Raw genomic sequence first — 16,568 nt, 5'->3', positions numbered from 1 at the left:
GCCAACGTGTTAGTTTATTTTAAAAGAACCATCCATTAAATAAAGTACATTTGTATGAGGAACATTGCGTTAAATATAAATTCACTTTAAACAATGAGAAATGAATTTAATAAAATTGCAACTCAAATTTGTCAGTTCAAAGAGATGTAAAGAAACATAAATAATTAAATCATCATAATCAACATCGTCGTCATCATCATCATCATCATCATCATCATCACCATCACCACGACCATCATCATCATCATCATCATCATCATCGTTAATTTGACAACTCACTGCCGCTCAAGGAGTGCGTAGTGAAGTTATAGAGCGCGACGGCGTGGCCCGCGTTGTTGTGCGCCGTGATGCGCAGCTGGTAGTGCGTGGCGGGCGAGAGGCCCATCACGCTGAACACGCGCTCTGTCGCTTGCACGCTGTTCGACACTAGGCGCCACTGTACAATGTACATTCATTATTCATAATCATTTATTCATCCTCATATATAGGTGCATATAGATGTCAAAATCATCACATTAATAACGATAATAATAGATACACAGTCAAATCATACGTATAAAATTAACAATTGATTAGGTCGGTCGGTAAACATGATATAAATTACACTTAAAAATAAACAATGAAAATTTAATTGAATGGCAGCTACAATTTGGCAACTGCCAACTTTGAGCCTTCATCCTTTTGAACTCAAAAGAATGTAAGGAATTATAAATAATATCATCATAATTCTCATCATCATTATCATTAATTTTATAATATTTTTGAGTCTCGTAAAAAGAGAGGGATCTCACCTGAGACTGGCTAAGTTCTCTGTATTCAATAACAAAATAAAGGATCCCGCATCCGCCATCGCCCCACGAGTCGAGCCACACCGTCACTGTCGTTGTGTTCAGCGTTATCATTTGGGAGTGCTTTGGTTTTACCGGTACTGCAACATATATTATTATTATCAAAAACAGTAGACTCACAGTTCACATTTGTGACATTTGTTTTCTAATTTGTGGAAAATTATTAAAATTTTTCAGCATTTTCACTACTCGCGTTATTCAAATAACGAAGTTTGAACCTATTATATATTAAAACACATGCCCATTTCTATTCCATACGTTGAACTTTATTTGACTATACTATATTTTAAATATTAATTTAACTATTCTATCATACTATCCTATCCTACTATCCTACTAATATTTAAATGCGTAAGTTTGTAAGGATGTGTGTATGTTTGTTGCTCTTTCATGAAAAAACTGCTGAACCGATTGCAATGACATTTGTTATGTAGACAGATGAACAACTGGAATAACATATAGACACCTTTTTCTCCCGATATTCCTACGGGATACAGACTTACGCGAGTGAAACCGCGGGGCGCAGCTAGTTACTCATAAATGAAAGAAACATAGCATGAGTTAGATCCACTCACCAGTGCCCTTTGTGTAAGCATGCACAATATCGCAAGGAAGCCCAGTTCCAATTCTATTAAAAGCAGTAATGTATAGCTGGTACCGAGTCCCACACCACAAGTTTGGGAGAACGTGTTCCGAAGTACCGGCTTCCACTTGCAGTTCTTCCCAATCGCCGTGCTCGCGTTTGTAATTTATAACGTATCCTGGAAATGTGATAGTAATGTAATTAGTCTGAATTAATAATTTTATGATTGATTTCATAGCTTCTTATTTTATCCATCGATTAAAATTACCACTATTTTTTATGTACATAAAAATCAAAATATGTTAAATAGGCTATCAGAGACGTCATCAGCAAGCGGTTAAACCGGCCCTTTGTGGATTTATCAATGCCAGAAATTCATATTCATCGTTAATACTTATAATTTAATCTCAGAAATTGTTCCTTTCTCCCACATCAGTTAAGTTTTTCTGGATTAGACCAGATTAAATATTACTAGTAGATTCAGTTTTTAATTTAAATTCCTGCTCTTGGAATAATCTTTCGCAAAGTGTCTTTTCCATACAAAAATGTCACTTTCCGCGTAATCTACTCTTTTTCTTACCCAATATAGGACTTCCACCATCTCCATGATCACTCCATTGCAGATGAAGTGAATCCGCATAAGAATCCACTACAGCCAGTACAGGCGGTTGCGGAGGAACCTTCACTTCCACTAGATATGTAACCTCGTCATGTCCATGTTGGTTCTCTACCAGGCAAGTGTAGTTCCCGCTGTCTGCGTATTGAGTCATACTGAGGGGAGGTAAAGGGTATTGAGATAATAATAATAATAATAATTAAATGTAAAAATTTCCTAAATATAAAACGATTTTTGGAAACTTCAGGAAGCATAAAAAGACAATAGTTAAGATAATTTAGCTAACCTTATAATAAGAGTTCCTTCATTGGTCACATTTTTCCGCAATGTAGATTCTAATATAGCGCCGTTCATGCTCCATGTTGTAGTGGGAGTTGGGATTCCAACTTTATTGCAGGATAGAGAGATATTTTCTTTCCACGGAGTGACTATGCTGCGACTGAAGGATGTTATTCTGGCCGGCACTGGAATATTAAATACGATTTTAAAATAACACGATGATATTTTTCAAGTATTTTAGTAGTCTCGCTTGTATCTGTCTTTTTATTTTATTTAATATTTCTAAGTTTATAATTTTTTTATGTTAAATTGTTTCGAAACATTATTTAAATAAAAAATATCTCATGTCAATCTGTTTTAATACGTATGATATACTTAATATTATTTTAAAAATGAATTACCCACAAAAGAGAAAATTTTTGAGGCTTTATAATCCTTCACATTTTTTATTTTAGTTCGGTATATTTATCTACTAATAATATAAACTTAATATATAAAGTTGAAGAGTTCGTTTGAGCACGCGAACATCAGCATCAGCAGGACCTATTTAAAAAATCGTATAACCATATAAGCTATGTATATACTACGGGGTAAGTTAATCGCAGCGCTAGGGCGATATACCCGAGTCGGAAGGCAGCACGGTGACGACGCGCGTGGTGTCGCCCTCGCCCAGGCGCGTGGAGGCGGACACCCAGAACTGGTGCGTGGCGCGCGCCGGCGAGCGCGACGTCTCGTGGGTCAGCGTGCTCGGCGACAGCATGCGCTTGCGCGTGCCCTCCTTCGAGATAACATACGTTACATGAGCATACGTTGTATCTTTACGTATAGTGTATAAGATTACAGCAATAATTGGAAAAACAGTGTGCTCGGCGACGGCGACTTGCGGGGTCGTCCGAAATAACATATGTTATATGAGTGTACGTTGTATCTTATACAAATATAGTATAGGATTAGAGCAATAATTGGAAAAACAATTGACATCGGGATCATTTGATCTTTCTCATTATTAATTTAGATACATTTAAACACTATGTTAATATTATTTAGTAACTACTTCTAAGTAAGTACTAAGCTAATACTAAGTTAGTATTTAAGTACAGTACAGTATAGAACGCATCGTCATTATTTATAATACGTTTATCTTCACCTGTATGTTCGCTTGTTACCAACTCCTTTTAACTAATATGTTGTTTAAACAACAATTTGTCACAGAATCGGAATGACTGAGAAGTGTGTTTGTGGTTTTTTCTATCATATCAAAATTGTAGCAATATATTTTCAACACAATATCAAATTGGCATATTATATTTTGTTTCTTTTTTTAATACAGTATGTCATATTATACTTCAAGGTGTTATAAAACACGCATCTAGCTCACATAATTATACCCCTAAATAAGAACACGTGCTGCGTACTTATGCACCACATAGCATTAAATCTTCAATCTAAACACCTCGTTTCTTCGGTAGCATCCGGAGGTTATAAGTCAATAAAAAATAATTTCAATTCTATTACTTACCTCTCTGCCATCTTCAATAACGCTCAAGTAAAGTGTATATCCCACAAGAACTCCATTAGGATTCGACGGGGGAAGCCATGATACTAAAATCTTATTTCTTGATGACACCACCGCTTTGATATCAGCGGGAGCAGAAGGTACTATAAAAGGAGAAAAGTAAAAGTAAATAAATGATTTTGACGTCATTTATTTTTCTGAATAATTCTTAAGTATTAGTTATTTTTCAGATAGTGTAAGAATACAAATTAAACGTTACAAAGTTTTACCTTTAGATGTATACATTTAGATAGATAATGTATACAATTTTATTGAGCTTCCAAAATTAAGAAGATACTCATTTGTAGCATATTAGATTTGTAATTATGCCACAAATATTGTATTCATTATGAGCGTATTCCATCATCAGGGACATATGCCAGTTAAAATCATAATTCACCACGCTGGTCACGTGCGATGTCAATAAATGTATTGGTTCTACGACATGTTTGTTTAGTGTTAAATACAGGACACACTAATTAAATCAAGCAATAAAACAAATACTTACCATCTTCTTCCGTATGACAGTAAACAGGTGCAGCCCTTACTCCATCCCCCGCCGCTGTGAATGCGCACACAGTCACGGAGTAGTTAGTGTACCGACGAAGCCCAGATAGCGTTGTGTGCATGCCCGATATCTGTTTTGTTACTGAGTCTTCGCTACCTAAAGATTAAATAGGAGACAAGAAAAATGGGTTTGATAAATGATATAGAAATAAAGAGTAGATGTAGAAATGTACATGTTGACGTATTCTGGGAATAAATTCTTTTTATGTTTGGATATTCAAGATTCAAGCAACGATCCATATATAATAAATAAATAAAAAGAGTGTGTGACATGTCTACAATAAATTAAATTCAACATTACGAGTCAGCCATAAATAGATTTTTTGTGATACCGAATTTACTCGGTTTTATACTTATTCCGAATTTTACTCATCACTTGTTTTCGGTTTCTTAAAAAAGCTTTCCAATATAATTTTACACAAATAGATTTATATTATAATGTAGGTATTAGATACATACCATACCAGTCGGTAACAGGCGCGTACGTAACCCTGTACCCCTGGAGCACGCCGTTCCGGCCGCGCGCGGGCGGCGGCTCCCAGCTCACGCGCACCGACTGCGAGCTGAGCGCCGTGCACTGCAGCGAGCCGGGCGGGAGACTCGGCACTGGTGACGTGAGCGTATTTACGCGTCAATATAATAAGCCAAGTCAATGTTTTAAGCAAATTATATAGGCTAAAACAGTCTTCGCAAAGTGACCGATAACGTTGAAGGCCTAGAGGGAGTGGTAAGAAATTTACTTTAAAGTTTAAATAACATTGATTGCAGTAAAAATATAGGACCAATATGAAATAAAGACAAGTTATGAGAAATTATGTAAAGTAATTTTTTTCACCTTTTTAGGTTTTTTATTAACTAAAACAATTTTGTAAGGAGTCCTTGTCCCTCACAATAACCCTAATTTTATAGAGGATATTACATAGTCCACGTACAGCGTACCACGGGTGTTTCTACGACACTTAAACTAAAACTGCATACAAAATACGCACCATCTTCCATAGTAACGGCGGTAGTGGGTGGCGAGGCCGGCCCAGCGCCCCTGCTGTTGTACGCCTGCACCACGACCGCGTACGGCGTGTGCTTCTGCAAGCCGGCGAGCGTGGTGCGCGCGCGGGCGGCGCCGGCGCCCTCCACCGTGCGCACCGTGTACGAGGCGCCGCCGGGACCGCTGGCGCTCAGCACGCTGCTGTTGTTGTTTAGCTGCAGATTTACATATTATTGTACGTTTGTATGTAAAGCGTTATCTTAGTATACATAAATTACATGTCATATTATTTGTCCGCGATGGACTCCCTAAAATACTCAACCAATTTTAATCAAATTTGCACACCATGTGCAGGTTCATTCAACTTAAAAGATAGGATAGTTTATATAATTTAAATTACGATAAATAACAACTCGGGCGGAGCCGGGGCGTGCAGGTAGTGATATATAAAAACCCAAGATGATATATAAAAACTCAACGTTTCCAGAACGTCCGTATAAAATGAATACATTTCGAATAGAAACAACTTTCAACTTTTGTACTTCTTTCTTTTTCGTATTATATTTATATGTTATCATTTTAGTTTAAGTAGTTCATTGTATATTACTGGTGTAAAGAGGAAAACTTCAATAGAAATTTTAAATTTCCTAATAACTCAGTGGTGTGCAATTTAATTTTTGATCAAAATTAACTATGTTATATTTATAAATATCTTTTTTAATACGTGATAATTGTTTGGGAAAAAATAAAAATTGTTATTTTTATCATTTAAATAGATCAATCATTTTCCAACTCAAGAGTGAAATCAAAACCCTATTCATCTATCTGGTTAAATAAATCTTAAAGATTAATTAAAAAAAAAATTAAATCTATGCTGCATTATTTTGGATAACTATATTTACCTCTTGGAATCCGACATAATAACCAAGAATGTTTCCATTCCATAAATCCTTCTGCGGCGGATCCCAAGTGACGATTAGTTCCGTGGAACTTTTCGCTTCTACCCTCACGTCTAGCGGAGGTCCGCTGGGAACTGGAACAAGTTTGCAACTTAGTTATATTTGTGATATGTTTTTTAATGGTATTAAATAGATAAGAAATATATTGTTAAATCAATGTAGTATGTAAAACTTTTAAAAATCTGAAATTATATACTTTGATAAGCTGGCTGGCTTGCCTGGGCAACCACAATAAAAGAAAAAGTTACATAACTTATAAAATGAAAACAGGTTGCCAAAATAAGCAGTGCCAAACATTAGTATTTTTGTATTGCAACATTCAGTCTCTAAAGTAAACGAAAAAAGTGTTATGAAATTATTCCCGCAAAATTTCATATTTTCCATTGGATGCTACCTATATTTACTTTGAATAATTTCGTTACGGTCAAGCGAGGAACACGATTTCGTCAGCCTCATGCATGAATCTATTTTTAATTTTCAACTATAATTATTGTTTTTTAAAATATGTACAGCTTTATTTTTTTAATATCTTAATATGTATAATCTCTTTAATATGAGTTTTAACATCATCATTAATATAAGCTTCATATCAGAAAACAGTATTCCACGTTTATGTTATCTGTGACATCACAAAAAAAAAATTACCTTCTTCAGTAGTAGTAACTTGGACGAGTTGACTCGGCTCGCTCTGGCCAAGTCGGTTCTCAGCGATGATACGCAAGTGGTAGGACGTGGCTGGCTGGAGGTTCTGTACACTCGCTGATGTTACGCTCCCAGGAACTATTACTTTTTGTGGTGTGGTTGGCCATGGTTCTAGAATGATATGATAAATATATAGTGGATGCAAAGATTGATGTAGGTTAAGAGTAGATTTTCAAATAGTATTGAAAGCCTCGGCTGTGTAATAATGAAACAAATAAAGAATTTCCATCTACCAAAATAATTAGAAATTTAAAAGTTTTTGGGGATTGAAAAATAAAGTTAGGTAAATATTAACAAGGATTAAAGTTAAGAATTACAAGCAAGGATAAACAGTTTCGCAAAAATATATAATAGTATTTTAATAAATTCGAAACACAAACATTTATTTATTTCCCAGTCAAACATATTTTAATTCATATTACATAGATATAACATACAATCAATAATATGTTACCGAATTTAAGCAAAGTTCTAAACTTTAAAACATAACATGGGAGAAGTGTGAAACTTCCCGATTGATTATAGTTTGCCACACATAATAAGGAAAGCTTTCAGCAAATATTGTGTTGCTTGTGAGTGTTGAATAGATTGCCTGCAGGGTTCTAACTAAATGTAAACTCAGTTTAAATTGCTTCTAAATTTAATATTTATTAATTTATATATGTATTTATTAAATACTGACTTTTTATGTGTGGCCAATAGTTATAATAATACAATAATGTATCTACTATATCGATAAGTCGAGGTTACAGACCGGGCGAGCGTGTAGGAAATAAATAATTTTTCAATTTATTTTCACATGTGGATTACATCAACACTGCTTAAAACGGCGAAGGAAAACATCGTGAGGAAACCGGCATATCCAAGAATAAAAAAATTCGACGACATGTGACATCTGCCAACCCGCACTTGGCCAGCGTGGTGGATTATGGCCTGAACCCTCATAGGAGGCCTGTGTCCCAGTAGTGGCAGCAAATATGGGCTGATGATGATGAATGTATCTACATGATGTATAAACCCTTACATAGTGTCTATCATACCTAATGTATAAACCCTTACATAGTGTCTATATTTCAGTTAATAAGCTGAAATCCGTTTAGTCACCAACAAAGACCTTGCATTAAACGGTAGACCATTATAGTTCATCAGCCATTCAATCAAACAGCTACACAAAATATTAGTATCTATTACATCAAACTACTTGCCTAGGCAATCTGTTAACAGAAAGAGAGATAGGGTAGTATTTTTATATGGTACCTCTACGTTGCTGTTTAGGTAATCATCTACAAATACAAAACTAGTCAAATACATTTTTTTACCATTTGGTGACCGTACCTGGTGCTTCCTTGTACTGAACGATGTAGTTAATGATAGGGCTGTTGCCTGCGTAGGGTTGTGTCCACGATATTTGTATGGACCTCGATTGCTGGTCGATTATTCTTATGTTTTTTGGCATTTCTGGTACCTAAAAAATGTTAATTTGTATTTTAGTTTTTCATAATGAAAAAAAAATGCACTAACTTTGAGTTATTTGAATGCAAATACAGTCATTCCATGAATAATTTCTAAAAGTGCAAACGCGTTATATAATATTAACGCATTACAAAAACGAAATCGATATTGACCCTACAACCACTAAAGTTCACAACCCATACATATATATATATATATATATATATATATATATATATATAATATTACCTCTTGAACAAGCAAATGTATGAGCATTTCATCCTGCCCGTACGCGTTGGAGGCGCGGCAGGTGAGCGCGCCGGTATCCTGTCGGTATGTTTGTAATATACTGAGCTCTGATACTAGCCCGTCGTCCAGGACTTGCTCGCGGATTGTGTATCTGAAATGTGTGGAATTTGTCATGGAATATGTTAGGTTATTAGTTCTGCAGCTAGGCAATGATATGAGGAGGAAAAACAGCACTGCTAATTGTCAAATGTCAATAAAAAGCTTCCGTGCCAATTTCATACTACAATAGTATTTAATAATTACAGATTAGAAATAATTCTGTTACACTAAAATGAACGCAATGCTAAAATGTACGACCTCGTACAGGAAGAATAGTTGTTAAACATTCTTTAAAATAAGTGCAGTGTAGTTCCAAGTTCACTTGTGAGGCAACAACTTTAACCTAAGAAAATTGACCAGTGAAACAATACTAATATCGAGATTGTGCCAACGTTTTTTATATTTATCTTTGCATTTGCTAGGCAAAGAGTATAAGTTTTTAATGAAAATCAAATTATGTATCCCTCGATTGTTACCTGTTGTAAACCACTTAAAACCACAACCAAGGTATGTCTAATAAATATATACATAGAAAACATTCGAAACCTTTGATCCAAATGATGTGCTATAGTGTGATGATGAGGGCTTCTCCACGTAACTTCGAGCGGTGCGTCTCCAGATGCCGCGCACTGCAGATGTGCTGCTTCCCCAGCTGTTACTTGAACGGTTTTACTCTTTACGGGGAACCGGGCGGGGGCTGGGAAGTTTAAAGGTTCTTATTTTTCCTGTTTTGTTGGCGCTAGTAGATAAAGTAAAAATATACTTATGAACTAAACGGGGATAGGCATTTTTATCAAGGCCTAAAAAACGAAATCTTATCAAGTCAGGATGTCAGGAAGATCTTATGCTTATAGTTCGTAGTGTCTTATATATAAAGTTCTTCCGTCACAGTGTTAATTGCTTTACTCCTCGGAATCGGATTCACCGATTATATGAAGATAAACGTTAGGTGTAAGAATCGGTTGAAAACTATTTTTTATACACCTGAGTAATAACTGGTGGTTTGTTGAATCATCTAGTGGTAAACTATGATTATGATTAATTTAAAATAAAAAAGAAACTGCTTCTAATTTTGATATGCATTGTGGATGAGGACAGGTATAGCATATGCGTTGTAACAATCATCATCATCATCATCATCATCGGCCCTTATATGTTCCCACTGCTGGGACACAGGCCTCCTATGAGGGTTCAGGCCATAACCACCACGCTGGCCAAGTGCGGGTTGGTAGATGTCACATGTCGTCGAACTTTTGATTCTCGGACATGCCGGTTTCCTCACGATGTTTTCCTTCACCGTTTTAAGCAGTGGTGATGTTATCTACATGCGCAGATAAATTGAAAAATTAATTTATTTCCTGCACGCTCGCCCGGTCTCGAACCCCGACTTATCGATTTTGAAGTCCGAGGTTCTCATCACTGAGCCACCACTGCTTTTAACAATACTCGGGGTTAAATACACCCCAACAAGTTTTATTAAATATATTACGGAAATCATAAAAGAGTACAATGTTTTTTCTCGCAAAAGTATAAAAATTTCAACAATGACGCTCCAACATTTTAATATTGACGGCTATCAGAACTTTTCAAGCAATTGTTGTCAAAAGTAATTGCAATACTAAATTTGTTATATAAAATTGATTACTACAGCTTCGCTTGCGCGTAAACGGAATTTCACGTTTCACTTGACAACTCGACGTTTCAGAATTTCGAGATTGATTTTTTTTATTATATTTGAAATTGCAAAACATTTTGCAATATCAGACAAAACAGTTGTTGTTGTGCTGGAAAAGTTGAATATTGTACAAGAAATTCTAAATTATTTATAATTTTGGGCTCTTAATATTAGCGGTTTAGGACATAGTGTTAATAGAAGAATAAAGAAATAAACGAGCATTAGTGACTCAGTGGTTAGGACCTCGAGAGTGCAAGAAATAAATAGATTTTTAAATATATCTGTGCACTACTAGAAACGGTGGATTAAAACATCAACATCAAAAACATCATCAACATCATCAGGAGGAATCGAAGTTCGATGAAATGTGACATCTGCCAACCCGCACTTGGTCAGCATGGTGGATTATGGCGTGAACCTAGTGAAATTAGAGGTTCGTGTCCCTGCTGTGGAAACATATATGGCCTGATGATGATGATGAAGAAATAATCGTATTTCACGTCCATTTCTATAATCTTATCGCAGTCAATGCTAAATGACGTTCACTCATATTCCATAACTTTTTTGTCATATAACAGTCATGGATAAAAATATGCAATTTAAGCTAGCACAAACAATAATTAAATATATATTCCAATTATACGCCACTATACTAATTATATTTTAGGAAAATTAGCGTTCAATTCACCCATGAAATAGAATACACACCAAACGTACTGAACTATTTAAATAAAACGCTTGTCCGTGAACATAAATAGAGGTTTGTCGAGAAATACAAGCAACACAATACAAATACATTTATCGTAGAATGTGAAACTGTTTGCGAACTGTTGGGATTCGTGATTGTGTTCGAGGAAACAGGGTCTACAGCGAGGGAACTCTTTCTCGACCGTACGATTACCTACAACTTGTTAGTTCTGCATAAATCAGACCCTCGTATTTTAGAATCACCTGTGTCTCGTTGATATTTATTTCGTATCCAAATTAATCCATTCGATTTCAATGTTTGCGTGAATTTTCCCGATTCCACTTTATACAAATTTTAAAGAGATATTAATCTGCGCGCTCTGTGTGAGAATTAATTGCTACGTTTAGTACACATTAATAAAGTATAACTGATATTCATTAAACTGTATTTGCTTTAATGTATGTATTTTTGTATATATAATTTAGTATTTCCATTTGCAGATTATGATAAAATATACTCGTAATGCTTATTGTATCTGGTAGATAATAAGATTATAATTATTATTGCTTTTTAGTTGTGCGAAATTGCTATATATATCGACAGTTAATAGTATTGATGATAATTATTTTAAATCTCAGACAAAATGGCGATGGAGTCGTCTTTTATTTCAATGAGAGAAAACATCTTAAGAAACAACAATTTGCAAAATACCGTTTGGAGCACAGTATTTCACACAGAATAACAACTCTTGAAGTAAAACATAACATAAAAGATATGTAGCTTATATGTATTAATAACAACTATAATATTCGTTGGAAGATTAAAATAAACCAACTTTGTCATCGTGTTCGATGATTCTGCTAATCCTATTTCCGATTTAAAAAATGGAAAAATTTTAATTTACTACTATACAGAGCACTAGAACTACATGTAACTTTGATTCAATAAAATGATCGGATATCAAACGAGCGTTTTGTAGCCTACAAGTCAAATTGTAATGGATAAAGATAAATATGTCCATCTATGAAAGCCAATACCGTTGAATAGAAACACGTATAAAGTGAACTTATTCTTGTGGAAGCCAACTGTCTCGTTTTCCAATAAAGACGAAACGTATTGCGATGTATAACGGTCATTGAGTTTTCTGGTTAAACGCACGCAGTTTTCGTCACCTCTATTCGACGTTTTTCTATTTTCCTAATCATTACAGATAATATTTCATCACAGTTTAAGGATACTGAGAAAATTTTATTATCTATCCTCTGTTATCTGTGGTAAGTAAATAGTAACCTCTGCCCGCGAAATTTCACTTTCAATTCAGCCAGAGGCGCAATTTTTGAAGTAGCTTGCAATTCTAAATTTCTTTTGTAGAAAATTTCATAATATGAGAATTTAAGAACATTTTATAATGAAATTTAAAATTCAGTTAAACAGTTCTCTCTAAAGAACAATTTAAATATAGACTTGACATGTTTTTAAATATAAGAAGTATAGATACGTCACACACAACAACATAATTGTTATTATTCTTATAATATCCGATAACATTCTGTTATATGAAATAACAACAAACAAACAAATTGCGAAGACAAGGTAAATTCAATTATGTATAATCATGATGAAAAGGTGTGTTTTGACGGCGAAGTACCAACTTTATTAAATTAAAGCTTGTTTGAGTAGGTAAGAATAGAAGATAATAAGTCTATTATCAATAATTAATTTAAGTGAAAATTCCCCTACACAATAGCTCCGATCTTCATGAAAAGCTTTGTAAAATGGTGAGAAATGGACGTTCTTTGATTTAATATAAGTATAATATAAAAGGAATGGCAGCCGAGCAATTTGAGCGAGTTATCGGAACCTTTCGCAATTCTATAGAATTAAATAAGGGGGCCAGCGTTAGAATAAAGTTATTTAAGTTTCGGACGCTTCTTGACTCAGAACATCGCTGCCAGTTCAGGTGTGAATAATACTCTTGTAAAGTGCACAAGTTTAGCTTCAAGTTGAAAACTTTGTTGAAAGTACAATATTATTTTTCCCCTTTCTTCCTCAGCTGTTTCTTAAGTAATTTTAAACGGTTGCCCTATATCACCTTTGTAGATTAAACGCGGCAAAAGTTTTCAAAAATTGCATTGCTGCAGGAATAAAATACGGTGAATGTACTCGCTGGAATACTGCATTATTTTGATTAAAGTATCGTAAACGCACGCGTATATTGCATTTAAAGCGTCCGTACGAGAATAATATAATTTTAATTGAAAATACTTGGAGAGACTTTAGAAAAATAATGTTCTTTAGCATAATGGAGGTAGTCGGAGGCCCGTTGTTGAAGCAATAATGAGGGTAAAGAATTTTCATTTCAGTTTCTTGTACGAGTCATCGAGGAGAGCTATCCAAGAATTCCACAAGTTTAGCGCGGTTTTGCGATTGCTCTCTTTAGATATTAGGTATATCTATATAACCGCAATAAAGTTGTATACAAATAAAAAGGTAAAGTTTTAGAAATTTCATTTCAAACATTTTTCTTTTCGTTTCAATGAAATAATCTTTTAATATTTTATCTTAATTGCGTTATGAAGGCAAGAGTCTAGTTGGAGTATTTTTCTCGAATTCAATGAAGCTGCCTAGAGAGGGAAGAATAATTATTATAATTATTATGACTAAATTATTTGTGATTATTGAGGATATAATTAAAATTTCCGGGATTATATTACAACTAGCTGCGCCCCGCGGTTTCATCCGCATAAGTCCGTAGGAATGTCGGGATAGAAAGTTGCGTAGATGTTATTCCAGCAGTAAAAAACATACACACATCCTAAAAAAATGTCGCATTTATAGTATTAAACTGCTTTTAAACATTTAAGAGATTCTGAGAAATAGCTAATTCCAAGAATAACGTGATGTAAATCGGGCACAAATGCAAGAGTAAAATATTTCAACCTCTAACTATACAACAATATTTTATTCTACCATATTGAATTAAACAATGAGCGGTTTTAGACATTACTTTGAATTTACATTCAGAATCCGGTTCACTAACGTGTTATATACCTAGTCTGTGGCCTTCCTCCATTAATGGACTATCAAACTTTGAAACAATTTTCCAAACTGGACCAGTAGTTCTTAAGATTAGCGCATTAAAAAAATACAAACTCTTCAGCTTTATAATATCAGTATAGAAGGATACATTCAATTCACGCAAGTTTGTAGTACTACATACTTTAATATTTACCCAGAAATAAGGATAGTTATTAGAATGTGTGTCGTGTTTGTCAACCCTATGCAAAGTGAAGAAATTTGCTCTTCAGCTGTTCTAGTATTTTACTTTCACCAACTTCCGATCGGTCTTATAAACTATTTCTCTTTGGAATGCTTAAGCGAAACTTCCTCAAATACCGAATAGTAAGTTCTGTACAGATATGAGCAATTTAAAGTTGTATGGAATAATTGAGCAAACAGTTAGGAATTCTGGCGTACATCCAGCTAATTATGTTTTATATCTGTTTAATAACTAATTTACATAAATACAAATTCCGAAATATACAGCAAGGATTGGTTAGCAGCAGACGGACCTTTTTACTCGCAACAGAACAACTTCAAGTGGATGTACGCAATTTGTTATTTTTCGTTTATTTCAAAATACGTCATGGAATTATTACGAAAAAGAAACTATTTGTCAAACGTTGTGTAACGTGTTATTGTTTTTGCTTTAGAAATAGACGCATCATATATATTTGTTTATTTATATTGACTGCTGACATAAAAAAATATATATATTGAGGCAATTATAGGCCAACTTGATAAGAGAATTTGTATGAAAATGACGGAATGGCTAATAGCGAAATGTGAAATATATTTTCTAGATGTTCCTAGATTTTAGGGAAAGTGATAACGCTATAGGTAGGTAATTTCTACTACCGCTGTTACTGTAGCAATTTTTAAATACAGTTTTCAACAGTAACATTATATTCTGCATCTACATTGAAAGTACAGTCAACATAGAATTACATTAGAAATAAATTTTTACACTAGAGAAAAACAGATACTGCTATAAAGAAAAACATGATGTAAATACCTCCATAAATAAAACAAATAAATATAAATTGCGTTTTAACCTGTACATTGGCCTGGGCAATATGAAGCAGGAACACATTCAAAAATAACTCACCATTCACTTTCAGGAATATTAACTTGCTGAGACCCGCGCCGATGTCGTTCCTGGCTTCACATAAATAATGTCCTTCACTGTCTTTCGCAACTCGCTCGAAGACGAGCGACCCGTTCTCTAGGACCCTTGAGCTCCCTTCGAACATGAAGTCCTTGTACTCGCCGGGCGTTTTCCCTGACACAAAACATTAATATACATTATAACATTACATTACATAACATTTTTGAATACCTAAGGATATTTAAGTATATAGGACTAGCGGTCTCCGTGGTCTATATATGTCATAGCCTTCCTCAATAAATGAAATATCTAACACTGAAATAAATTTTTAAATCGAACCAGTATAGTTCCTGAGATAAGCGCGTTCAACTAAACAAACAAACTATTCAACTTTATAATATCAGTATAGATTAAATGGCACATGTATTAATATTTTAAATATAACGAGAATATATCAATATACCTACTTACTTATTATTATGTTTTATTTAAGAACGGTTATATGCAGAGTAATAATCGAGTCTGTAAAAGAGAATGTATCCTGCATTCATGTGATGAGTTTCATTTTATAATAAATCATAAAATTGCGCTGCCATGGGTTGTTGTATTAATATAAATAATATTATGAGAACAAGCCATAACAGCAATATTTATCTAACAAAACAAGAAAATATTTGCTTTAAATAATTCTGAATGCGTATGTCGAAGTTGGATAACTTATAAATATTCTTTTCGCGTTCGGAATCTATTTTGCAGAAAGTACGATACAATTTCATATGAGTTCCGCAATTTAAATTATACGATAAATATGGATGGAGGTATTTGTATAATAAGTGAAATGGAATGGAAATTGAACTTTTATGCATTTTCTATTATTAATATTATGGTAGGTATGCTTGTGTAAAGGCTATTGTGAAAAGAAAAAAGAAGGAAAAACTAGTCTGCTTATTAGAAATTTTTAAAGAGTTTAGTTAAGTCTGTTTATTGCGTAATAAAATAAACAGTAGCAGTCGTGGGACTGCCGATAGAAGTGAAAACGGAACTATTAAGTTGAGAGTAATTAAAACTATATGCAAAAAATATATGAAACTTTTTATAGCTATAGATATACTATTATCATTAGCATGTCGGTGACGCGTGACC

The 16,568-nt window shown here is 34.2% G+C and overlaps 1 protein-coding gene across 5 annotated transcripts in view; it reads right to left on the bottom strand.

Annotated features, from left to right (window-relative positions):
- LOC119831756 (Down syndrome cell adhesion molecule-like protein Dscam2) overlaps positions 1 to 16,568 on the bottom strand; it is a 130,483-nt gene that overhangs the window by 7,490 nt on the left and 106,425 nt on the right. For all 5 annotated transcript variants that reach the window (XM_038355242.1, XM_038355246.1, XM_038355245.1 and 2 more), the window contains exons 16-31: positions 15,426 to 15,599; positions 9,441 to 9,591; positions 8,796 to 8,946; positions 8,430 to 8,559; positions 7,038 to 7,205; positions 6,336 to 6,466; positions 5,438 to 5,648; positions 4,908 to 5,054; positions 4,390 to 4,545; positions 3,846 to 3,985; positions 2,948 to 3,104; positions 2,334 to 2,511; positions 2,012 to 2,202; positions 1,424 to 1,609; positions 792 to 928; positions 280 to 436 (exon numbers count right to left, since the gene is read on the bottom strand). In XM_038355242.1, coding sequence (XP_038211170.1) covers positions 280 to 436; positions 792 to 928; positions 1,424 to 1,609; positions 2,012 to 2,202; positions 2,334 to 2,511; positions 2,948 to 3,104; positions 3,846 to 3,985; positions 4,390 to 4,545; positions 4,908 to 5,054; positions 5,438 to 5,648; positions 6,336 to 6,466; positions 7,038 to 7,205; positions 8,430 to 8,559; positions 8,796 to 8,946; positions 9,441 to 9,591; positions 15,426 to 15,599 — 2,565 coding nt within the window. The remainder of the gene's footprint in view (positions 1 to 279; positions 437 to 791; positions 929 to 1,423; positions 1,610 to 2,011; positions 2,203 to 2,333; positions 2,512 to 2,947; positions 3,105 to 3,845; positions 3,986 to 4,389; positions 4,546 to 4,907; positions 5,055 to 5,437; positions 5,649 to 6,335; positions 6,467 to 7,037; positions 7,206 to 8,429; positions 8,560 to 8,795; positions 8,947 to 9,440; positions 9,592 to 15,425; positions 15,600 to 16,568) is intronic.

The sequence above is a fragment of the Zerene cesonia genome, chromosome 14, assembly GCF_012273895.1.
Source record: "Zerene cesonia ecotype Mississippi chromosome 14, Zerene_cesonia_1.1, whole genome shotgun sequence".
Lineage (NCBI taxonomy): Eukaryota > Metazoa > Arthropoda > Insecta > Lepidoptera > Pieridae > Zerene > Zerene cesonia.
Note: the sequence above shows the minus strand (reverse complement) of the source record. Positions and strands in the feature narration are given on the sequence as shown.